The sequence below is a fragment of the Geotrypetes seraphini genome, chromosome 5 (assembly GCF_902459505.1).
Source record: "Geotrypetes seraphini chromosome 5, aGeoSer1.1, whole genome shotgun sequence".
NCBI classification, from domain to species: Eukaryota; Metazoa; Chordata; class Amphibia; order Gymnophiona; family Dermophiidae; genus Geotrypetes; species Geotrypetes seraphini.
Window position 1 is genome coordinate 240937256 of NC_047088.1, and position 26924 is coordinate 240964179.

The window sequence follows — 26924 nt, forward strand, 5'->3', positions numbered from 1 at the left end:
GCACTATGACCCGTGTAATTAGTGTAAGCACACTTACCCTCCTCTTTTACAAAGGTGCGCTATGCTTTTTAGCACGCGATAAATATTAGCGTGCGCTAAACACACGCTAAACGCTAACATATGCATGTTATCCTATGGACATGTTAGTGGTTAGCTCAGGCGTTGATTTAGCGCACGCTACACGGGCGCTAAAACGCTTAGCGCACCTTTGTAAAAGAGGGCCTTAATGAAACCGCATCCATGCTAATTTGGCATTAACCAGTGGTAGGAAACTTCTCTGAGCTGGGGAAATGCTGGTTATACCTCCAACAGTTACTTCACAGCCTTAGCACTTACTGCAGGTTAATTTACCTGTTAATGTGAGGTAAGTGCAACAACCTATTGCATTTTAATAAAAAGGTTGCTTAATGGTCAGCCAGATTGGTTAATGATTTGTGTGGCAGGTTCATGGTCACCTCAATAGTAATTGTACTCAGGATACCTCATACACTCCAATGGGAATTCAGATTCCACTGTTCTCAGAACAAGTCAGTGGTGTTGGAATTCTTCACCATTCCCCTTACATGGAGAGTATTAAATATCTTTTATGGAGATGTATATTTTTTTCTTTTTGTTCTTTTTGCATCCTTATATGTTATATATTCTACACCCAAATAACTTAATAATGCTTAAATAGCTTATAAATCGAAAAGGAATTAAAAGTGTATCACTTAGCTTAAGTTCCTTATCGGTTCCCCGTCCCGACGCGTTTCGGAGTTCTTTTTCAAGGTCGGGGGAACAAAAGATAAGGGTAGTCCTCAACCGTACATTTTCTACCCTTATCTTTTGTTCCCCCGACCTTGAAAAAGAACTCCGAAACGCGTCGGGACGGGGAACCGATAAGGAACTTAAGCTAAGTGATACACTTTTAATTCCTTTTCGATTTATAAGCTATTTAAGCATTATTAAGTTATTTGGGTGTAGAATATATAACATATAAGGATGCAAAAAGAACAAAAAGAAAAAAATATACATCTCCATAAAAGATATTTAATACTCTCCATGTAAGGGGAATGGTGAAGAATTCCAACACCACTGACTTGTTCTGAGAACAGTGGAATCTGAATTCCCATTGGAGTGTATGAGGTATCCTGAGTACAATTACTATTGAGGCTACTATTGTTTTACATTTTGAAGTGAGTCATAACAGTTTGGTAGAAGGTTCATGGTCAGACAGTTGGCTCAAGGGTGTCAGTCCCTTAAATCCTTGGTGTAAATCAATAAAGTCACTCTGTGAGTGCTATTTTCTTGTGGCTGGTTCTTCGGAGATATGCTTTGGCACAGTCCGAGAACTGCAGATATTTAAGATTTTGTAGGTCCTGAGAGCAGAAGGTAGAGGCTATTTTTAAATCCTGTGTGCATGAGATTTCTTCTTACCTCCTGCTATATTTTCTGACGTCTTGACAGTCCATTTCCACAAATGATTAGTCATCCTGGTGACAGGGTAAAATTTCAATTTACCAGGCATTAAAAATTAACAGTTCATATGTCAGTTTAGAGAAAGTACATTTAGGAGAAAAAGGGTAAAAAAAATCATAATGAAAGATGTAGTTCAGAGGTTGCGATTTTCACTCCTGGGTTTTTTTCTTGAATTCACCTGCTGTGGTTTCTCCTATCACTGGCAATATGGATCTTTTAGACATTCCTATTTATATTTCTGTTTATTAAAAACTTTATATACCGCATAACAGCCTAAAAAGGATCCAAGCGGTTTACAATGTGCGCTAACCAATTAGCGTAGACTAACATGCCCGCGTTAGCATTTAGCGCATGCTAAATCGATTAGCGTGTGCTATTTGGTTAGCGCACCTTAGTAAAACAGGGCCATAGTTCACATTCATTAAGAAAATAATTCCATTTAAAAATAGGAAAGGAAAGAAATAAGAGCAAAACTTAATTATTTGTTTTTCATAAAAAGCTATAACAATCAACGTCTCAATAGTAACAATTCTAATAATAAAATTCTATAACAATATCTCAATAATAAACCAAAATAAACAATTAACATCTCGCAATTGATGCTAACTGGCACTAATTAAAAATTACACGCACAACTTGGAAAGCGCAATTCTATAAAAGGTATGCTCCGGTTTTAGTGTGCAAATTTGAAAAGGGGGAATAGTCAGGAGAAGGGCATGGGTAGATCATCGTCATTCCCAAAAATTATGCGCCTTGTTATAGAATATGCTGATCTGCGCACAACAGGTGCAGGCATTTAGGCCTGGTTTTAGCTGGTTTAGGCCTGGTTTTAGCTGGCCTAAATGGGAATGCCTAAAAATTATGGCCCTCATTTACTAAGGTGCGCTAACTGATTAGCTCGCGGTAATCAATTTAGTGCATGCTAAATGCTAATGTGTGTATGTTTGTCTGTGGATGCATTTATCGCACGCTAATCGGTTAGCGCATCTTAGTAAAAGAGGGGGAATGTGACTATCAAATTATAAAGTGCACTTTAAATTTTTATCCCAAGATTCACTTTCTAATGTTCTCCACAACTCTCAGGATATCATATGCCCTTTTTAACTCCTTTAAAATTTGGGGGGGCTTCAGCAGTGTCACTTAGAACTCGATTACTCTCACTGCTCTGAAGATTTATACGCCCAATTCGTCATTAACCCTTTTATCTCAAAATAGTGCACATACTTTTTTTTCTACTTCAAATATACTTTGAATAAATAGCCAGGGAGAGTATTTCTAACATGTTTCACCAATAAATGGCTTTTTCAAGGATCTCCCATAAAACATAATGGGAACAATTAATTCCCCACTATATTATATGCCAGCACAAAGAAAGGGAACTACAAATACACAAAAAGCCAATTGCACCTTTAAAAAGTGTACAAGCCTACAACTGAACTTAATGTTCTTTATTCAACAAATACCCGACACTGCCAGTGTTTCGGCCAGCGGCCTGCATCAGGGGTCTTTTTAATCAATGGTTCCCAACCCTGTCCTAGGGGACCCCTAGCCAGTCGAGTTTTCAAGATATACTTAATGAATATGCATGAGAGTGATTTGCATATAATGGAAGTGACAGGTATGCAAATCTCTCTCATGCATATTCATTAGGGATATCTTAAAAACCCGACTGGCTGGGGGTCCCCCAGGACAGGGTTGGGAACCACTGTTTTAAATTATCTGTCATACAATGCTCCTATAGACAAAATTGTCCCAATGTAACATGTCACTTCATATGAAGGACTCAGCTAATTAGTAATAGGAACTAGAAAGGATGGGTAAGAAAACTCTGCCTCTGCCTTCAGGAGGGCTGAAGAATCTAAACATTTTTCTTACTTAATACAGTCTCCCTTATCCTGCTGAAAACTACTTGCCCCATCTTTTTTTCAGACCAAAATAGCCATGGCTATACTGGCTCCCTTTTATGACATGTTTTAATGACATTATCTCCACCCTCCAATCACAACACATCCCAGACTTAAAGCAATGAAGGCCATTCAATTTCCATGTTCTATGGGACACTCGGGGCTCCTTTTACGAAGCTGCGTTAGCGCGCGCGACTTTTCATCACGCACTAACCCCTGCGCTGGCCAAAAAACTACCGCCTGCTCAAGAGGAGGCGGTAGCGGCTAGCGCAGCTGGCGGTTTAGCGTGCGCTATTTCGTGTGTTAAACCGCTAGCACGGCTTTGTAAAAGGAGCCCTTAATTAAGTTACAAGGAAATACTTTTAAAATCAATTGGAGGGAAAAAAAAATTTTCACTCAGAGAATAGTTAAGCTCTAGAACACATTGCCAGAGGATGTGGTAAGAGCGGATAACGTAGCTGGTTTTAAGAAAAGTTTGGACAAGTTCCTGGAGGAAAAGTCCATAGTCTGTTATTGAGGAAGACACGGGGGGAAGCCACTTCTTGCCCTGGATCGGTAGCATGGAATATTGCTACATCCTGGGTTTTAGCCAGGTACTAGTGATCTGGATTGGCCACCTTGAGAACGGGCTTCTGGGCTTGATGGACCATTGGTCTGACCCAGTAAGGCTATTCTTATGCTCTTATGAGATAAAAGGGCTAATGACGAAGAGGGTGTGCAAATCTTAGAGCAGTGAGAGTAATCGAGCTCTAAGTGGCACTGCTGAAGCCCGAAAAAGTTTAAAGGAGTTAAAAAGGGCACATGATATCCTGAGAGTTGTGGAGAACGTTAAAAATTATGTGACGCATTGGCGCAGCATGATTCTATATAAGGTATGCATACCTTATATAGGGTGGCCAGATTTTCCAATTGAAAAATCCGTACCTCCTACATCTGCCCCCAAGCCCGCCTAGTTCTGCCTATCCCCGCCCTGTAGCACCCTAATCCTGCCCCCAGTCCCGACCTAGAACCCCCCTCACACACTGCCTGCTCTTGTCAGGCAGGGAGGAAGTCTGCACATGCTCAGATGCCACACGATGACGCGCACATGCGTGTGTTTCAAGTTTCAAGTTTTATTATTATTTGATGAATCGCCTATACAAACATTCTAAGCGATGAACAATTTTTAAAAAACAACTTTTTAAAGGACAAACAATTTTAAGACACAAGTAAAAAGTTAATATACTTATAACACATTACAAATTTCTTCATACATGTAGCTTAAAGACGGACATGATATAGAAGGAAAAGAGGGGTAAAGTTACAATTCTCTCAGGTAGAAAAACATAAAGAGGAAAACACTGGGAAGGGAAAAAAAATTTAAGTTCTGCATTTAATTAATAAAAGGACTCGTAGTTTAATTGATAAAAGCATCGTTAAATAAAAAAGTTTTTAAGAGTTTTTTAAAAGAGATAAGATCTTTTTCTTTTCTGATGTAAAGTGGCAATGCATTCCACGTTTGTAACAGAAAACATGTCATTGCATGGCAACCGCGCATGCACGGACTTCTTGCCTGCCTGACGCAATTTGAGGAGGACGTTTTTCAAAACCCGGACAAAGTGCTGGGTTTTGAAAAGCTGTCCAGACCCCTGGACATGTCCTCAAAAGGCGGTCTGGTAACCCTAATTTTATAGAATCTTGCTAAGCGCCATTCAAGTCAATTTTTGGGGATGCTATATAGAGAGAGAAATTAGGCCTTTAATCTTTGTATTTCAGACACAGGGAAGTTCACCAAACAGAGCTCTGTGTGAATATTATAGAGAAAAATAATTATCATCGTTTGCTGGGAATTAACAATACATAGAGAGAAACAATTTGAACATTTTGAAAGTGGGATATGTTGTACAATGCTTATTTTACAGTAAACACACATATAAGACATTTCACATTGCACACTGAGAGAATGAGCTGTTAAGCCTTTTATGGTCTGTATGCGGTAAAATTACAGTAAATTGCAAGATGTTTTATTTTCATAATTACCTTGTGGAACACCAATTGCCATTGTCTTGCAATTTCCATAAAACAATTTTAACACCAGTCATATTTTGGACAGCTTGAGTGGGCACAGTCTGATTATCTCTATGGAAAATTAAAATTGTAAATGTGAAAGGGAAAGGGAAAATGAAGAAAAATAAGTAAAAAAAAAAAAAAAATGTCCAAGAATCAGTAACGAACAATTAACTGTTCTCTTGAGGTGAGAGGGGAACAGTGATAATCGCCTTTAGGATTATAGTTGGACTATCTGTGAAATTTCACTTCTTTATGAATACATTTATCTTAAAAGGTATGCAATTATAGGACATTTTTCTGTCTCTGCAGGAGCTGGGAAGCAGCAGCCCTCCACAGAGGAACTGGAAAGGGATTGCCATCGCGTTGCTGGTGATTTTAGTCGTGTGTTCGCTTATAACTATGTCTGTCATCCTTTTAACGCCAGGTACAGTCATTTTTAAAAAAAATTTCTTTTACACGTTGATGTGGTCTTGATTTGTAATTCATCCTTCACAAACAACCCCCCCCCCCCCTCCAATATTTTTGGGAGACTCTGATCTAGAGATCACATAACACTGGAGAAATTATGGTGGATATTGATAAATTTCCATACCCAGGTTGAACTTCTGACCAAGGTCTCTATAATCCTATTTAAGGGTAAGCCTCATTACGTGGTCCTTTTACTAATCTAATCTAATCTAATCTTTTGGTTTTTTTATACCGATTCATCCCAACAGGAGAGCTTGACTCGGTTAACAAAATATCAATACAATTATACAGGAGATTAGAACAGACACTAACTGATTAGCGAGCGCTAATCCCTAACGCATCCATAGACTAACATTCACGCGTTAGCACCTTAGTAAAGAGGGCCTATATCTTTTAGGCCAGAATTTTATCTTTTATGATTGATTATTTGAAAAAAGAAAGATCATTAGTAAATTTCTGAAATAAATATGTCTTCTGTACTTTATGAAAAGTGGGTAGACAAGAGAGAACTTTAATTATAGAAGGAAGGCCATTTCAAACTTTTACGAATTAAAAAGAAAATGATCGATAAAAATTGGCCATAGTTTGTATTCCTTTAATAGTGGGAAAGCCAAGTTTATATTTCTGAGAGCTCCTAGAATTAGAGATGTCTTGTGAATTAAATGAGACAGGAACCAAAGGAGAAAAAAAATATCATATAGGATTTTGGAAAATTACAGTTGCACATTTAGGGCTCTTTTTACAAAGGTGCGCTAGGGCCTTAATGCGCGGAATAGTGTGCGCTAGCCGCTAGCGCCTCCTCTTGAGCAGGCGGTAGTTTTTCAGGTAGTGCGCACTATAGCGTGTGCTAATCCGGTGCGTGTGCTAAAAACGCTAGCGCACCTTTGTAAAAGGAGCCTTAAATTGAATCCTCCAGTAAACAGGAAGCCAGCGAAAGGATCTCAGTAAAGATGTGACATGATCACATTTATGTTCAGCATATATCAGTTTAGCCGCCGTATTCTGGATAAGTTGTAGCCTCCTCAGATTACATTTACTTAAACAAGCGTAAAGCGAGTCGCCATCGTCCAACTGAGATAAAATAATGGCCTGAACCAAAACTGCAAAATGTTGCTGAAAAAAAAGGGTGACGTACTCTTCTAAGCATCTTTAAACTGAAAAATCTTTTTTTTTTAGTAACATGATTAATTTGATTAGAGAATGAGAGTGAAGAATCCAGAATAAAACCCAGAATTACATTACATTACATTAGTGATTACTATTCCGCCTATACCTTGCGGTTCAAGGCGGATTACATAAGAATTGTTATGATATTAAGAAGTACATATCGATAAGATAATTAAGAAGTACTTAGGAATAGTTTGAACATTGTCTAATTTGCTAAGGAGTAATTGGTAATGCAGGAGGAGTTCGGAACATTATTGGTTATGTTATATTGGTTTTATGTATTTTTTGAAGAGTAGGGTTTTTTTTCTTTTTTGAAGGTTTTAGTCTGTGGTCGAAGTCAGCAGATTAGTGAGTTGTCGATCCAGTTTCGCTGCTCTGGTGGCCACTAGGTTGTCATACATTTTTCTTCATTTGACATTTTTGGTTGGTGGGTGTGTGAATATTGTGTGGGTTCTTCTGTGTCTTTTTAAGGTGGAATGAGTTAGTCGATTGTTCCAGTAGGTAGGGCTGTCTCCGTTTATAGCTTTGAATAGTAGGCAGTGGAATTTGAAGTATTGGGAGCCAGTGTGAGTCGTTGTATGCCTCTGTGATGTGGTCATATTTTTTCAACGAATAGATAAGGCTGTGTTTTGTATTGTTTGAAGTTGTTTTATCGTTGTTGCTGGGCAGTGGAGATGTGGAGGGGCATAATCAAAAAAAAGTCTAAGTCCCCTTTTGACCTAAGGCCTTAAATGTTGAAAGTAGAAGCAGGGAAAATGTCCATTATCAAAAAAAATGTCCAAAAGGAAGGTTTTTTTGATAATGGCCTACGTTCAGCTGTTTAAACGCCCAGACCACCACTACGTCTAAACTTACAACATATAATCAACCTAAAAAAAGCCTAAGCCCCAAACGTCCAAAACAAGATCTTTTAGGCGAAGGAGGAGCCAGTCCTTCGCCTAAAAGCTGGATTCTGTAACCGGTGTCTGTCAAAAACAACACCGGTTACAGAATTCCCCCCCCTACAACGATCCAGGCAGGAGGGAGCCCAGGCCCTCCTGCCCTGTCGAACCGTGAACCCCCTCCCCCCCGAAAAAATCAGGGCAAGAGGGAGCCCAAGCCCTCTTGCCCCGTCGAACTGTGACCGCCCCCCCCCCCCCCGATGACATGGGGACAAGAGGGAGCCCAAGCCCTCTTGCCCCGCAATCCCCAACCCCCCCCCCCCCACTAAGTCCGATTGGGCCAGGAGGGAGCCCAAGCCCTCCTGGTCCTGCGATCTCCAACCCCCCTCCCCCCCACACACTATCCGGCCAGGAGGGAGCCCAAGCTCTCCTGGCCTGGCGACACCCTCTAACCCCCACCCCCCACTAAAATACGGGCAGGAGGGATCCCAGGCCCTCCTGCCCTTGATGCAATGCCCCCCCACGACTGCCCCCCCGAACCCTCGATCACCCCCCCCTGTTGACCCATGACCCCACCCCCCCCCCCCCCTTCCCCGTACCTTAAAACTTGTTGGTCGGACGGACAGGTGCCAAGCCCGTCCATCTGACAGGCCAGCCATCTCGGCAATGGCTGGCCTTAGGGCCTGATTGGCCCAGGTGGCTCAAACCTTGCCGACAGGAACTTGTCTAACTTTGTCTTAAATCCCTGGAGGGTGTGTTCCCCTATAACAGCCTCCGGAAGAGCGTTCCAGTTTTCCACCACTCTCTGGCTGGCTGGTCCTCATCAGATTGGAGGAAGCTCAGTTGTCAAGTAGCCTGGCACCATGTCGTGCAAGAATTTGAACGCTAGAATCAGGCCCTTGAAAACACAACATTTGGCTACGGGCAGCCAGTGAGCTGACGATAGAGCCTGGGAGACAGGGGTGTGGACATGGACGTTTTTTTTTAGAAGTCTGATTACTGTGTTTTGTACATGCTTTGAGACATTGTGTGCTCTTCGCTGTGAGACCGTTGAATAGTACGTTGTAGTAGTCCATACGGGAGAGGACTAAGGCATAGAGTAGTTGGGGGAAGTCAGGCTCAGAAAAGTTGTTCCTTATTTTTCAGAGTTGTCGCAGGTAGTAAACTGAGGAAGATACCACCTGAGAGCTATGATTGGAAAGCAAAAGGTTGGAGTTAAGGAGTATTCCTAGGCTGCGCACTTGGTCATTTGGAGTTATGGTAGTCGAGTCCCAGTGTAGCAAGGGACAGGTGCAGTTGCAGTGTTCTTTGTGGATCCAAAGGAGTTCTGTTTTGAAGGTGTTTAGTTGTAATTTGTTGACGGACATCCAGTTTTTGATTTCCGAGAAGCGGTTTAGGAGTTTTGTGATCTGGGCATCACAGTTTTCTCCTAGCTAATCAGATAACACACAGCAATATGGGCATACCAAATTATTAGCACAGGAATTACCTGATTTCCGCCCCAGACACACTCCCTCTAACAAAAATTGTTAAAAAATTTTTTGTAAGGAGTTAACACACACCAATTTGAAACATACCATAGGGACACCTGAATACATCCTGTAGTAAGCCATTTTAAACTATGGTAAGCTCATGCTAGCATTTACCACCGATAAGTAAAAGGGCTCCTATGTGAAAGCTTACCATGGAGGCAATTCTATAACTGAGTGCCCCTGTTTAGGCACCGATGAGACACAAGGACAACAATTGGGTGCCCAAATTCTATTACAGAATATTAGCATGAGTTGGCATCAATGGACCTAAATTTAGGTGTGGTTGTTTATGCCAGGGCTATGGAAGGTGCCAATGGGCACACCTAAAATGTTGAAGTTACACACATAATGTATTCTGTAAGTTAACAATGTCACTTTTAGACATGAATGGCTCCTGCTTCTACAATGTGAAAGCACCCTTGTTTTAATAATAGTAATAACTTTATTCTTTTATACCGCCATTACCAGAAGTTCTAGGCGGTTTTCACTAAGAAGAACTGGACAGTCAGCGAAATACAATCATTCAATAAAAATACAATAATTAAGTAAAATACTAATTACAATCTTAAAAACTCCTAAATTAGGTAATAAATTTATCAAAGAGAGAGGACTTGACTAATTTTCTAAAAGAACAGTAAGACATGGCTTGATGGATACAGTTGCCTAGCCAAGATTGTAGTTTACCTTCTTGAAACGCTAAGGTCCTGTCTAAGAAGCACTAACAAGTTGTCTTGTACATTATAGAATGGCGTTGAGTACATGCCTTTCATTTGAGCATGTAAGCATACGCTTACCACAGGAATGGCACTATTCTATGGACCCGATAGTCTGCCTACAGCGAGCTGACTTTTGCTGGCTGCTTCTGGCATTAATCTGAAAATTCAATGTCGTGACATGTCCAGGCTCTGGCACTGAATTTCAAGATCGGAGCCAGCTAAGTGTAATATTCAGCACTGTACTGGCTATGAAGAACCCCTTAAGGATAGGACTGTGTTTTATGCAGTGCTGTTTTTGTGGTTACCTTAACCGGTTAAGTGCCAAATATCGACTCCTAGAACACCCTCAGAATATCTGGCTTTGGCTTGAGTGATAACGGGGTATTTTCAGTGGTACTATTTAGTTAAAATGCTGTGGAAAATGGCTGGTTAGCTCCAGACAGGTGATTTAAATGGCCAGCAGCCTCTACTGGCCATTTAAATTGTTTTGAATATGGGGCCCTATAGATATAGGTACATAAGAACATAAGAATTGCCACTGCTGAGTCAGACCAGTGGTCCATCATGCCCAGCAGTCCACTCACGTGGCGGCCCTCTGGTCTAAGATCAGCACCCTAACTGAGACTAGCCCTACCAGCGCACGTTCTTGTTCAGCAGAAACTTGTCTAACTTTGTCTTGAATCCTTGGAGGGTGTTTTCCCCTATAACAGCCTCTGGAAGAGCGTTCCAGTTCTCTACCACTCTCTGGGTAAAGAAGAACTTCCTTACGTTTGTACGGAATCTATCCCCTTTCAACTTTAGAGAGAGCCCTCTTGTTCTCCCTACCTTGAAGAGGGTGAACAACCTATCCTTATCTACTAAGTCTATCCCCTTCAGTACCTTGAATGTTTTGATCATGTCCCCTCTCAATCTCCTCTGTTTGAGAGAGAAGAGGCCCTCGACCAGGAAATGACTTCAGAGGGAGAGCCAAGTCCGGCGCGAGCAGCAGTTTGGAGCTTCTGCTCACACTAGTGAAGAGTTAGAGACACGGGGGGAAAGGAAGGCCTTCACTTTTGTTGGTACAAAATGATAGAACTCTGTGGACAATTATTTTTTTTTTCCATTAGCAATGTAAAACTTGATAATATTTTATTACTTTTTTTTTTGTCTCCAAATTTTTGATTAAACTAATTCCTGAATTTCAGGCCCTCTTTTACTAAGGTGCACTAACCGACTAGCGCTCGCTAAACGACTTGGCGCGCGCTAAACGCTAACGTGTGCATGTTAGTCTATGGACACATTAGCATTTAGCACGCGCTAATTTGATTCGCGTGCGCTAATCGGTTAGTGCACCTTAGTAAAAGAGGGGGTTAGTTTGAAGTATTTGTTATTTTCTTAATTTTATAGTTTGGTTTTATTTTTGTAATGTCTGTATTATTTGTATATTTAGTAGTGTTGTCAAGGTGTTCTGCTTGAATTTTAATGTCATGAATGTCCTTCAGTTTGAGCTGTAGGGGAGACCAAGAGATAAACTTAATAAAAACGCAAAGGCACTCTATAAAGGTAGAACTGCAAGGTACAGGCGGAATAGAAGTCAGTAAAGAAGAACAGATTCATCTGGTGTGATATAACATTAGCTGAGCTGATGTCACCGGCTGGTAATATTTATTAAATGATGGTGTGGGTAAAATGGGAAGGGGAGGGGGGGCAGAGGGTGAGGGGAATATATGATGTGTTGTCAAGGGTCTGACAAGTTTATAAGAAGAGGTAAGAAAGGGTTAATAGCGCTTGTAAGAAAGAAAAACGATTAGGGAGGTTTCTAAGGTGATGGGGTGAGCAGTCACCTGATTGGTTGGATGTTGTGGCAGTCTGGAGTGAATTCTGTGAGGAAAGGGGAATAGTAGAGTAGTCTGTTCAGGAAAAGATTATCCCTCCCTCTCTCCCATTTGTGCTGGTGTTATGTTTTGTGTCAGTGTTGTGGGGTGGGGTGGGGGGTGTACATGTTATATATCGACTTGGGTGGGTTTGGTGGAGCTTATGGGATTGGGGGGAGGTGGTCGCAGCTTTGGGTGGGGCGGAAAATGGGGTTTGGCCCAGTTGTATCTGGGAGATGAGCAGTTAATAAATAAATAAATGTAACACTCGTAGGCGATACCGCTGCAAGGGGAAGCATAGCCTTGCGGCACCGTGGATCATGTTTGGGGGGAGGGGAAGCATGGCCTTGCGTCACCGTGGGTCATGTTTGGGGGAATGTTATAAATTTAAAGACTTAACAGGAGCTAGTTTCGACACCAAATAGCTCCCTGGGGGTGTGTGAAATATGCATTGGGGGTTTGTTGGTTTTTGGACACAGATTGTATTGTAAGTGAAGATAATATTCAGATAGATAATAAAGCTGCGGCCAAATATTTATTCCAATAAAACTGAGTTGTGTAATTATTGATTGATTGATGGTGATTAGCTTTCAGTTGCAGGTGACGGGAATGCGAATGCTAATGTTATGTAATGTAATGTAGTATCCGAATTTTAGCTACTTAAGTGCACAATGATTGTTTTATTTTTTTTATTTTTTTTTTGCTTTAACTTCTCCAACTTTAGCAAGATGTCATTGGTGCATGTGCCACTGGCACATTTTTGAGTGTCTTTTAAAGGTGATTGTTGTCAGGCACATACTAAATACAGTGAGGGAAAAGTAGACTGTAACTATAGCAATGATTTTCATTTTAATTGGTTGCTTGGAGCCAATGATCCGAGAAAAGGAGTTCAGATTGGTTTTGAGAAAGAAGGATGCGTGTTCAAGCAAAGTTTACATATCACACACTGAAAAAAGTGTGACTACTTGACAGCTGTAATTATGATTGAAAGTTTTGCCCAGGTCAAACAAGATGCATTTTCAAGTTTACAGAGATGCTGTCAGGCATTGCAAACTGAGAAATGTCTGACGCTTCTTTGAGTTTGAACACATTCTAGCAGCAAAATGATGCGAACTGGAGCAAAAGAAGCATAGAAGAAAGGGCTAGTTCAGTCGTTTTCACTTTGATTTATTTTTTGCTAAACCTCAAACTCAAATAAAGGTAATTAATGCAGGACATTCAAACTGATTAATAAAATTGGAAATTTGGAGGCCCCTTTATTTAAGTGTAATCATTTTTTGCATTTGCCCCCTTTTTTACTAAGGTGCGCTAATCGAATTAGTGCATGCTAAACGCTAACGTGTCCATAGACTAACTTGCATGCATTAGCGTTTAGCGCACTCTAATCTCTTAGCGCACCTTACCCCTTCTTTTACAAAGGTGCGCTAAGCATTTTAGCGCGCACTAAATATTAGCGCACGTTAACCATGCGCTAAATGCTAATGCATGCATGTTAGTCTATGGCCTCATTAGCGGTTAGTGCATGTGTATATTTAGCGTGCGCTAAAATGCATAGCGCACCTTAGTAAAACAGGGGGTAAGGTGCGCTAACCGATTAGCGCGCGCTAAACGCTAACGTGTGCATGTTAGTCCATGGATGCGTTGGCATTTAGCGTGCGCTAATCAGTTAGTGCACCTTAGTAAAAGAGGGGGGTAACATGCACACATTAACGTTTAGCGTGCGCTAAATCAATTAGCGAGCACTACTCAGTTAGCGCACCTTAGTAAAAGAGAGCCTTAATGTGGGCTTAAAGCAAATATCAATTTGTGGTAAATGCAGAGGGGGGATCCCTTGAGTGACAGCAGTCGCGTAGTAAAGGGGAGCAGTGCTCAGGGTGGTGGTGCCTCTCCCCTGCCCTCCTACATGTTGAAGACTTGTGCTCAGTGGCGGCCAGAACAGCAAGCAGAACGTTACGAATTATTAGAAAAGGAATACAAATAAAAAATAGCATAATGCCTCTGTATTGCCCCATGGTGCTACTATTGCCGTGAGGATTGCGCAAGTCTGACTGCCGAATCTCAAGAAAGATGCGGCGGAATTATAAAAGGGGATGGAATGACTCATGAGGAAAGGCTAAAAAAAAAGTTAGGGAGCTTGGAGAAGAGATGTGTAAATGGAATGGGTAAATGCAAATTGATTGTTTACGTTTCTAGAAAGTACAAAGGCTTGGGACCACTTCTTGAACTGGAAAACCAAACAAAAACTGCAGACAATGTACACGATGCAGGCAAGAATTTATTGTACCAAAGTTAAAATGCAGTAATAAAAAACCTTTTTACCAACCAAGAGACCCAACACGGTCTGTGTTTCGGACAACACGCCTTCGTCAGGGGTCCATGGTAAATAAGGTATACAATGTACCGCAAAAAATGAAGATAACAACAAATGCCTGTGTATTACACCAAGAGCCGCTGCCAAAAACCAGATCACTCAAAAGCAGAAAATGTTTTTTGTTGCTCTTTTGTCTGCTCACCACTTCTTGAACTTACATATTAGTTACATTTAAAAACAATGGTAGAAAATATTTTTTCACTTGACCTATTATTACGCTTTGGAACTTGTTGCCAAAGGGTATGGTAAAAGTTGTTATGTAGCTGTTTTTGAAAAGATTTGGACAAATTCCTGAAGGTAAAGTCCATTTAGCATTATTAAGGTAGACGTGGGGAAGGCCACTGCTTATCCTTCACGATATGTAGCATAGAATCGTCTTAATTTTTGGATTCTTCCAGGTACTGACCCAGAGTGACCCTTGTAAGAAAAAGGACGCGCGGCTAGGTATATTTTTGTTCTGACTCAATATGGCAACTCTTATGCCTTTATACAAGCTTTTGGCTCTGCTCATAGGGGTGCAGGAGTAGGGTTACCAGACCTCTGGGAAAACCCGCAAATGCCCTCTTTTTAGATGAATGTCCGGGCTCCTGGACGGACTTTCCAAAACGCGGCAAGCTCCAGCCGCATCTGTAGGGCCTCTGAGCATGCACGGATGATGCCACACACATCCACACATGCTCTGTGCCTTCCAGACGCGGCTGGAGCTTGGCCAGAAGAAGCAAGGAGGTTTAGTGTGGGTGGAGCCTGGGGCGGAACTGGGCGGGCCTGGAGGCGGATCTGGGCGGAGTCATGTTCTTCACAACAACAGTTTTTAGTTGTTCCCTCTTTTCGAAAATTCTTCCTTGACTTTCATAGAAATTCTTCTTTCTCTGTCATGGATCCAACTCCCTGGCTCTTTCTCTTCACTTAGAAAAATAATGTGCGAACTATAAGGTGCAATTAAAGACATACTATTTTTCCTTGGCTTTCTGTCCTTAATATGCTTACTTTGTAAATGTCATGGCTGGAAAAATGCAAAATTCATGCATTTCTGAACAATTTCTCCGATCCTAAAATATTGGCTAATTGAATTTACCCATTAGCTAATTGAATTTACCCATTAGCCAATATTTTAGGATTAAATTAAATTTTAAATTAACTGGGTGATAGCTGGAAAAATGCAAAATTCATGTATTTCTGAACAATTTCTCCGTATCCTAAAATATTGGCTAATTTAATTTACCCATTAGCTAATTGAATTTACCCATTAGCCAATATTTTAGGATACGGAGAAATTGTTCAGAAATACATGAATTTTACTTTGTAAATGTAGCAGGCAACATTTACATACACTGGCATTTCTGAAAATTTTTCATTTCACATACTCCCTCTTTTACTAAGGTGCACTAACCGATTAGCGTGTACTAATCGAATTAGCGCACGCTAAACGCTAACGTGTCCATAGACTAACATGCACGCGTTAGCGTTTAGTGCACGCTAAATGAATTAGCGTGTGCAAATCGGCTAGCGCACCTTAGTATAAGAGGGCCTTAGTGTGGACAGAAAGAACTCAATTTTTTTTTCCCAATCCCTAACCACATCGTTCATTCCTTCCCTTTCCCCAACATTTTTTGTTTGTTTGTTTCGTTGTTACCTACCAGTTCCTTCCTTTCCTGATGTTTCTATGGTTAAGAACATAAGAACATAAGAACATAAGCAATGCCTCTGCTGGGTCAGACCTGAGGTCCATCATGCCCAGCAGTCCGCTCACGCGGCGGCCCCAACAGGTCCAGGACCTGTGCAGTAATCCTCTATTTATACCCCTCTATCCCCTTTTCCAGCAGGAAATTGTCCAATCCTTTCTTAAACCCCTGTACTGTACTCTGCCCTATTACTCCCTCTGGAAGCGCATTCCAGGTGTCCACCACTCGTTGGGTAAAGAAGAACTTCCTAGCATTCGTTTTAAATCTGTCCCCTTTCAACTTTTCCAAGTGTCCTCTTGTTCTTTTATTTTTCGAAAGTTTGAAGAATCTGTCCTTCTCTACTCTCTCTATGCCCTTCATGATCTTATAAGTCTCTATCATATCCCCTCTAAGTCTCCTCTTCTCCAGGGAAAAGAGACCCAGTTTCTCCAATCTCTCAGCGTATGAGAGGTTTTCCATCCCTTTTATCAAGCGTGTCGCTCTCCTCTGAACCCTCTCGAGTAACGCCATATCCTTCCTAAGGTACGGAGACCAATATTGGACGCAGTATTCCAGATGCGGGCGCACCATCGCCCGATACAATGGCAGGATAACTTCTTTTGTCCTTGTTGTAATACCCTTCTTGATTATGCCTAGCATTCTATTTGCTTTCTTAGCGGCTGTTGCGCACTGTGCCGTCGGCTTCATTGTCATGTCCACCATTACCCCCAAGTCCCTTTCTTGGTTGCTCTCATTCAATAATATCCCTCCCATCGTATAGTTGTACCTCGGGTTTCTGTTTCCAACATGCAATACTTTACATTTCTCAACGTTGAACTTCATCTGCCATCTCGCCGCCCATTCCCCCAATTTGTTCAAGTCCCTTTGCAATTCTTCGCATTCCTCTTTAGTCCCAGCTCCACTAAATAGTTTTGTATCGTCCGCAAATTTTATTATCTCACACTTCGTGCCTGTTTCTAGATCATTTATGAATATATTAAATAGCAGCGGCCCGAGCACTGAGCCCTGCGGAACACCACTCGTGACCCCCATCCAGTCCGAGTAGTGGCCCTTCACCCCTACCCTCTGTTTCCTACCCGCCAACCAGTTTCTGATCCATCTATGTACGTCTCCGTCCACTCCATGGTTCTTCAGTTTCCGGAGTAGACGTTCGTGAGGCACCTTGTCAAAGGCTTTTTGGAAATCAAGGTATATGATGTCTATGGGGTCTCCTCTGTCCATCCGTTTGTTAATTCCTTCGAAGAAGTGCAATAAGTTCGTTAGGCACGATCTCCCCCTGCAGAAACCATGTTGGGTTGTTTTCAAAAGTTCGTTTCTTTCCAGATGTTCATCGATGTGTTCTTTAATCAGTGCTTCCGTCAGTTTCCCCGGAACCGAAGTCAAACTCACTGGTCTGTAGTTTCCCGGGTCACCTCTTGATCCCTTTTTAAAGATGGGCGTGACATTGGCTATCTTCCAATCCTCCGGGATCATGCCTGTTTTCAAGGATAGGTTGCAAATTTGCTGCAGTAGTTCCGCTATCTCCTCCTTTAATTCCTTCAGGACCCTGGGATGGATTCCGTCCGGACCCGGGGATTTGTCAGTTTTAAGTTTTTTCTATCTGCCTGTGTACATCATCAAGGCTCACTTCCATGGATGTTAATTTTTCTGCTTGATTTCCATTGAATATTTGTTCAGGTTCCGGTATGTTGGTTGTGTCTTCGTTTGTAAATACAGACGAGAAGAACATGTTGAGTCTTTCTGCGACTTCTTTCTCCTCCTTCACCGCTCCCTTCCTGTCTCCTTCGTCCAGCGGTCCTACCTCCTCCCTAGCTGGCTGTTTCCCTTTAACATATCTGAAGAACGGTTTGAAATTTCGTGCCTCCCTGGCTAGCCTCTCTTCATACTCTCTTTTGGCTTACTGTTTCTCCAGATTTCATGTTTTGACTATTTTTTTTTTTCCTACCCCATTTAGGGCTCCTTTTATCAAGCCGCGCTAGCGATTTAATGCACGTAATAGCGCGTGCTAAACCGCCGGCTGCGCTAGCCGCTATCGTCTCCTCTTGAGCAGGCGGTAGTTTTTGGCCAGCAAAGGGGTTAACGCGTGATGAAAAGTCACACGCGTTAACCCTGCTAGCGCGGCTTGATAAAAGGAGTCCTTATTTTTTTTTAAATTCTCATATTTTTACATTCATTTTCTTTAATTCTTTTTACATTTTATTGTAAACCACTTAGGGCTCCTTTTACAAAGCCGCGCTAGGGCCTTAACGCGCGGAATAGCACGCACTAAAATTGCCGTGCGCGCTATCTGCTACCGCCTCCTTTTGAGAAGGCGGTAGATTTTCAGCTAGCGCGCACGCGTGCTAAAACGCCTAGCGCACCTTTGTAAAAGGAGCCCTTAGATTTACCTTGGATTTATATATGCGGTATATTAAATAAATAGAACTTGAACTTGAACTCCGGGGTTTCCCAAATTAAAATATGGTAACCCTATGCAGGAGTAACTTCGTGGTTAGAGTGCCAAACTGACAACCAGGGAAACCTGGCTCAAATCCTTGTAATCGTGGGCAAGTCACTTACCCCCCTCTTTTACAAAAGTGCGCTATGCTTTTTAGCGCGCGCCAAATATTACCGCGCACTAAACACATGCTAAACACTAACGTGTGCATGTTATCCTATGGACACGTTAGCGGTTAGCGCACGCGTTGATTCAGTGCGCGCCAAATCTGCACTAAAATGCTTAGCGCGCCTTTTGTAAAAGAGGTCCTTAGCCCTTCATTACCTCAGGTATAGAATTAGACTTTGAGCCCTCCAGGGACAGGGAAATAACAACGGTCTCCTGAATGTAACTCACTCTGAGCTGCTGCTTAAAATGGCGAGAGCTAAATCCAAATAAATAAAGGTCGTCTCCTTTTTGGACATAGAATTGAAGGATTTTTGAACCGGATCCAAGCGCTCCTCTTTAGAAGAAGGGGGTGACCTGGGTATTATGTTTTCTGAGTAAATTAGTGTTCCGGCGGCATTTCATGGAAGACTAAAAGTAATAAAGAAAATGAATGCTGAAAGAAATGAAACAAACAGATATTGCAGGACAAATAACTGCCATTCACTTCAGCTCTAGTGCATGGCATTATTATTATTATTAATAAAACTGACATGGAATGTAATCAACTAGCTGGCATTTGTTTCTCAAAGTAAGCTGGAATATACAGTACAGTTCACTCATCAATCATTTCTAATTTGTGAGCCCTGATTTGCAGCATCTAAGGTCATAACAAAGTCATTAATTAGTCGTAAGGAGGCACCTCTACTGCTTTTCAATTAATTTTATATAGTCCGTAGGTACCAAGCTTCCTAAATATTAAAACATGCGCTGAAAATATTTCAGAAAACCAAACAAAATCCTTAACCAGTATAGATCCCCATGGATAAGACACCTGAAACATGAGAAAAAAGTGGAGCAAAAGAGACCTACGATTTCATATACCCTCAAAGTGGGTTCCATGACAGTCACTGGTCTCTGGAAAAACTCCACAACAAAGGCATCAATAGTTGCAGTCCACTTAAACATAGGAATACCGCAGAACATAGCACCGTTTCCAAATTATAACAGAAAGTGGAAGTTGGCAGACTGCCAGTGATAGAACATAAGAACATAAGCATCGCCTCTGCCGAGACAGACCACAGGTCCATCATGCCCAGCAGTCCGCTCCCGCAGCGGCCCCCCAGGTCAATGACCTGTAAGTGATCTAATGCTCTAAAGCATTTTCTACTGTATAGTAACCCTCTAATTGTGCCCTTCAATCCCCTTTTCCTTCAGGAACTCGTCCAATCCTATTTTGAAACCCAAAATCGTACTCTGCTCTACCACCTCTTCTGGAAGCGAATTCTAGGTGTCCACCAACCTCTGAGTGAAGAAGAACTTCCTAGCATTTGTTCTGAATCTGTCTCCCTTCAATTTTTTTGAGTGCCCTCTAGTTTTTGTTGCCCCCGCCAATCTGAAGAACCTGTCCCTCTCTACCTTCTCTATGCCCGTCATAATCTTGTAAGTTTCTATCATATCCCCTCTAAGTCTCCGCTTTTCCAGGGAAAAGAGGCCCAGCCTCTCCAGCCTCTCAGCATAAGGAAGGTTCTCCATGCCCTTTATCATTTTTGTTGCTCTTCTCTGGACCCTCTCGAGTGTCGCCATATCCTTTTTAAGGTACGGTGACCAGTATTGAACGCAGTCCTGGCGAATAGGACTTCCAAGGATTTAGGATGCTTTTGCGTTTTTATTATTAGCCTGACCGTATCCCTATATTGAAAGAGGATGAAATCAAAGCATAACTAAAAGGCTTTCATAGTGTAAACAGGGCACAGAGGAGCGTAACCTACACAGAGTGGCAGATACAACTCTGGCTGCCTCATTGGGCAGATTGGATGGACCTTGCGGGTCTTTTTCTGTCATCACTTAGGGCTCCTTTTACTAAGCCGCGTTAGGGCTTTAACGCGCGGAATAGCGCGAGCTACATTGCCGCGTGCGCTAGACCTTAACGCCAGCATTGAGCTGGCATTAGTTCTAGAAGCATAGCGCGTGGTAATTTCCTGCATGCGCTAAAAACGCTAGCGCACCTTAGTAAAAAGAGCCCTTACTGTACTATGTAACCAAAGTCCCAATCATAGTAGATTCCTATGAAATAATCAAGAATGTGAATGGAACACTTTCTGGAAATAAAATTATGCCGATATGCACATCTTGAGGAGACTTGTGAGCCACGCTGCTTGTGTGTAGCCTCTTAACTACTTGAATTTTTTGTGATTTTTATATTTTTATATTTAAGACAGCCAAGGACCTTATAAAATCCCTGAGGAAGGCATTTTATTTTGCTGAAACCCGATCCGTGTTGGGTCATTTCTATTGTATATATTAAGTTTCAAGTTTAATTAATTTTGATATACCGACCATCGACGTGCACCTGGCCGGTTTACAATGCTAAAAATGAAAGGTTAAAATAAATTTTTGTAGGGGGTGGGGGGGAAATGTGAACATTAAATAGACAAATTACAAATACGAACATGAGCTTGAGGGGAAAGGGGGAGGGGAAAGTTAATAATTTCCATTAAAAAACAAATTAATTAAAGAGAAGAGGAGGGAGGATAAAACACCAGGAATGGGGATCACTTCTTAAAAGCGGTTCGTGTTTATTTTGCAGGCTGTTGGAAAGGAAACATTTAGACACTATGGTATGCGTCTTGGAATAAAAACGTTTTTAGTTTAGTCTTGAATCTGTCGAGTGAATTTTCAAGTTGGAGTTGAGGTGGCATGGCGTTCCATAAAGTTGGAGCTATCTGGCGAAAGACGTAAGAAGACTTGAGGCGGTCCAGAGGAGGGCGACGAAAATGATAGGAGGCTTGTGCCAGAAGACGTATGAGGAAAGAGTGGAAGCCCTGAATATGTATACCCTAGAGGAAAGGAGAGACAGGGGAGATAAGATTCAGACGTTCAAATACTTGAAGGGTTTTAACGTAGAACAAAATCTTTTCCAGAGAAAGGAAAATGGTAAAACCAGAGGACATAATTTGAGGTTGAGGGGTGGTAGATTCAGGGGCAATGTTAGGAAATTCTACTTTACGGAGAGGGTGGTGGATGCCTGGAATGTGCTCCCGAGAGAGGTGGTGGAGAGTAAAACTGTGACTGAGTTCAAAGAAGCGTGGGATGAACACAGAAGATTTAGAATCAGAAAATAATATTAAATATTGAACTAGGCCAGTTACTGGGCAGACTTGCACGGTCTGTGTCTGTGTATGGCCGTTTGGTGGAGGATGGGCAGGGGAGGGCTTCAATGACTGGGAGGGTGTAGATGGGCTGGAGTAAGTCTTAACAGAGATTTCGGCAATTGGAACCCAAGCACAGTACCGGGTAAAGCTTTGGATTCTTGCCCAGAAATAGCTAAGAAGAAAAAAATTTAAATTGAATCAGGTTGGGCAGACTGGATGGACCATTCGGGTCTTTATCTGCCGTCATCTACTATGTTACTATGTTACAATGGAAAAGTTAGTTTTTCTAGTGTAGTAGAATTCTTTGATGGAAGGTATGGTCAGTAAATTCTGATCAGCCGATCTAAGGGTCCGGGGAGGGCAAAAGAGAATGATGAGTTTATCAAGAAAAGATGGGAGACACGAAAGTTTGATTTTAAAGACCACCATTAAAGTTTTATAGGCGATGCGGTGGGTGATGGGCAGCCAGTGAGCTTCTCGCAGAAGAGGAGTAACATGATCATATTTCCCAACCTATCCTGTGGGTCACTTGTGACTGCAACACACCCATTGTGGATAGTTTTTAGGATTTTTTGTTGTTGTTGTCATTTAGATGCTTATTAAACTACAAACTGGTACATCCGATCTTCTGTTCCACAACCTCTTTGTTGTTTTGCTGCTATAAAATATACTCATGGCATACCCTCCAAAGCTTAAAGGCTTTCATAATAGCAAAACTTTGCTATTTATCGTAGTGAAAGACTGTCGGTCCTTGGTCAGGGGCCTGCTGCAGAGAGAAGGGGGAGGACTAAAGAAATAACCCATCAACATTGATCTGGAAGATGCCAGGAGATCACATGTGATAGCAACCTGGTAGACTTTTGATCTTATGATTGGAAAATTAGCTGGGTTGTAGGGGCTGTGCTTGTGATATTCTAGGGCAAGGGTGCCCACACTTTATGGGCTTGCGAGCTACTTTTATAATGACTAAGTCAAAATGATCTACCAACAATAAAATTAAAAAAAAAAACACACTGAAAGGCAGAGAAAATGTTAATTATTCATATTCCGGGTTTTTTCAAATAGGTCACGGCAGATGACTCTATGCAATGTCACCTCAGTAACAAAATACAAAAATAGACAAATACACCTCCTCCCTTTTTACTAAACCACAATAGTAGGTTTTAGCACAGGGAGTTACGCTGAATGCCTCGTGCTGCTCTCAATGCTCATAGGCTCCCTGCGCTAAAAAACGCTATTGCGGTTTAGTAAAAGGAGCCATAGTGCAAAATATAGACAGCAGATATAAATTCTCAAAACAGACACATTTTGATCACTAAATTGAAAATAAAATCATTTTTCCTACCTTTGCTGTTTGATGATTTCATGAGTCTCTGGTTGCACTTTCTTCTTCTGACTGTGCATCCAATCTTTCTTCCTTTCTTTCAGCCTCCTGTATGTTTCATCTCCTCCAGACCTCATTCTCTCCCCCAACTTTTTCTTTCTGTCTCCCTGTTACCCCTTTTTTCTGTCTCCATGTCTGCCCCCTTTCTTTCTTTCTCCGTGCCCTCCCCCAAGCCACTCGGTTTGCTGCCACCGCCATCGGGGAACAGCCCCCAAGCCACCGCCGTCCCAAGCTTTCCCTGCAGAAGCGTTGCGCTGACCAGCATTCTGCTCCCTGACGTCAATTCTGACGTAGGAGAGGAAGTTCCGGGAAAACAAGGCATTTCTCCTCATTCCATCCAACCTGAGCCCCATCTCTCCTTGATCCAGCATTTCCCTTCTGTGTCTGTCAGAATTACCATTCCACCTATTTTCCAGCATCACCCTTCTTTGTGTCCATCTCATTATATCCCTATGTCACCACTTTTTCAGAATCTTCATTTGTCTCTGTCCTTGTCTTTACCCCATGTTCACCATTTGCCCTTTCAATGTCTTTATCTCCCCCCCACACACACTTTTTCAGCATTACTTCTATGTCTCTATTTCACCTCCTCTTCATATCCCCTCTGTATCTCTATCCTTATTCAGTAGGTCCTGCTTACCCTTTCTCTTCTTTGTGTCACTATCTCCATTTTCAGCTTTCCCCCCTTTTCCTTTGTTACTGCACCCTGTAGCCAGAATCTTTCCACCCTCCCTTCACTCCGGCACAGCCCAGTATGAAATATTTCCTTTTGTTTCCCTCCCCTCTCTCTTTCTCTCTCTCTTCTCCTCCCTCACCCACGAGTCCTGCATCTGGCCCTCTCCCTTCTACCTGCACCTGGCAACACCCCCCTGCTCCGCGGCTCTCTTAAGCAACTCGTCAGCAGCGGTGATCAAGACAAGCTGCCGACATCGAGGCCGAGTCCCGCCTTTGTGGAAAAAGGAAGTTGAAACAAGCGGGACTCGCAGAGGGTAGGCCCCGACATCAGAAGCTTGTGTCGATCGCTGCTGCTGAGTCCGAAGAGAGCCGCGGAGCAGGGGGTGTGGCCGGAAACAGGTAGAAGGGAGAGGAAGATAGGAAGACTGTAGAAGCTCCGGAGCATGACACCGACCCTGCCAGGATAATATATTTTTCAGGCTGCTGCTGCTGCCGCTGCCACGCTCCCTCCCCCCCACCCGAAATGACAAAAACAGCCTAATGTCCGGCGTCGGCGTCTTTGACGTCGGGGAGAGGAAGGCTGATAGGCCCGGTAGTTCGGGACGGCAACACGAATCTATCACGGAGCCCGGGATGGGCTCTCCGATCGACTCACGTTGCCTTCCTGAGCTACCGGTCGATCGCGATCGACGTGTTGGGCACCCCTGTTCTAGGAAATACCAGACATTTGGAGACTGTCAAAGTGTGAGTAGATGGGTGACGGGACAAAAGCACGCGAGACAAACATTCAGGTAAGTTAGGGGGGGGGGGGTTCCGGGATTAGGGGAACCCTGGGCAAGTCACTTAATCCTCTCATTGCCCCAGGTACACTAGATAGAGTTTGAGCTTGCCGGGACAGATAGGGAAATATAATAAAGTACCTGAGTGTAAACCACTTATGATATAATTGGTATATAAATAAATTTATTAAAATTTGAACATGTACATTACATTCGGATCGAATGTAGTGTTCATGTTTCAGTTGTAATAAATATCCTTTTGCTACATGGACACTATTTTTTCATCTCTGCTCCTTTTTTTCAGATCATTGAACGTTTTCCCTGCAAAGCTGCTGTCACCAGACTTTGTGGTGGTCAGCACCATGAAGCCATTTGTTTGCAAAATAGGAAGGATTCATTGAGCGTTTTAATTGGCTAATGTTCCATAATATTCTTTTTGTTGTTGTTGTTCTGTCTCTAAGTTCATGCATTATTATCCTTGGTGGCTGAATGTAATGCCATTAATTTCCTCGGAGCTGTTACATCCGGCACTAATGGGGGGGGGGGGGGGTGAAAAAAATAGAGCACACTGAAAAATGAAAACCACCTTTGAATGATTTTATTTTTTTTTTCAGGCTAAATGCAATCAATCTGAGCACAAGAAAAGCCACTGCTGGGTCAGACCAGTGGTCCATCGCGCCCAGCAGTCCGCTCACGTGGCTGCCCCCAGGTCAAAGACCAGCGCCCTAACCGAGACCAGCCCTAATTGCGTTCGTTCTGATTCAGCAGGAACTTGTCCAGCCTTGTATTGAATCCCTGGAGAGTGTTTTCCCCTATAACAGCCTCTGGAAGAGCATTCCAGTTTTCTACCACTCTCTGGGTAAAGAAGAGCTTCCTTACGTTTGTATGGAATCTATCCCCTTTCAACTTTAGAGAGTGCCCTCTCGTTTTCTTTACCTTGGAGAGGGTGAACAACCTGTCTCTATCTACTAAGTCTATTCCCTTCATTATTTTGAATGTTTCAATCATGTCTCCTTTTTTCAAGGGAGAAGAGGCCCAGCTTCTCTAATCTCTCATTGTACAGCAACTCCTCCAACCCCTTAACCATTTTAGTCGCTCTTCTCTGGACCCTTTCGAGTAGTACCGTGTCCATCTTCATGTACGGTGACCAGTGCTGGACGCAGTATTCCAGGTGAGGGTGCACCATGGCCTGGTACAGCGGCATGATAACCTTTTCCGATCTGTTTGTGATCACCTTTTTAATCATCCTAGCATTCTGTTCGCCCTTTTCGCTGCCACCGCACATTGTGCTGACAGCTTCATCAACTTGTTGACTTGTACTCCCAAGTCTTTTTCCTGGGGGGTCTCTCCAAGTATCCCCTGTACATCTTGTATTTGTTTCTTTGGCGGAGTACAAATGTGATGTCTGCCAAATGTATACATATGAGTGGGTAATTGCTAGAGGGGTGAGGCTTTGCATAAGTGGTCTCATTGATGTTTCTACGGAGCAGAAACTTATTTCTTAAATGCTGGAGTCTGATTTGTTTTGTCATTGTTGATGTCATTATTTTTTTCAATTAACTGTAAATGTAATACAGGTTTTATAAATTGGACAAATGCGATTCACAGAACAGCACTTTTTAAAGTTATTATTCTATACTAGTCTTTAAGCCCATTATATTAACGGGTGCTAGAATATATGTCTATCTTTCTTTCTGTCTCTCTCCCTACCCCTGTCTTTTTTTTTCTGTCTCTCTCCCTCCGGCTGTCTTTCTTTCTGTCTGTCTCACTCCCTGGCCCCCTTTGGCTGTCTGTCTCTCTCCCAGCCCCTGTGTCTTTCTTCCTGTCTCCCTCCCTACTTCCCTGTGCAACAGCTGCAGCATTGCCTCTCCCTCCATTTCCCTGTGCAATAGCATTTTTTCCCTCCCCCCCCCACTTCCCTGTGCAGAAGCTGAAGCAGCATTCCGTCCCCCTCCATTTCCCTGTGTAGCAGCATTTTTCCCTCCCCCCTACTTTCCTGTGCAAAAGCCGAAGCAGCATTCCCTCCCCCTCCATTTCCCAGTGCAGCAGCATTTTTTTCCATCCCCACTTCCCTGTGCAGCAGCCGTAGCATTCCCTCCCCCTCCATTTCCGTGTTCAGCAGTATTTTTCCCCTCCCCCCACTTCCCTGTGCAGTAGCCACAGAATTCCCTCCCCCTCCATTTCCCTGTTCAGCAGCATTTTTTCCCCTCCTCCCACTTCCCTGTGCAGCAGCCACAGCATTCCCTCCCCCTCCATTTCCCTTTCAGCA

At 42.6% G+C, this 26924-nt stretch overlaps 1 protein-coding gene across 2 annotated transcripts in view; it reads left to right on the forward strand.

The window, feature by feature from the left end:
- Positions 1–26924, forward strand: part of DPP10 (dipeptidyl peptidase like 10) — a 709461-nt gene that overhangs the window by 205363 nt on the left and 477174 nt on the right. For both annotated transcript variants that reach the window (XM_033946860.1, XM_033946861.1), the window contains exon 2: positions 5721–5835. In XM_033946860.1, the coding sequence (XP_033802751.1) occupies positions 5721–5835 (115 nt within the window). The remainder of the gene's footprint in view (positions 1–5720; positions 5836–26924) is intronic.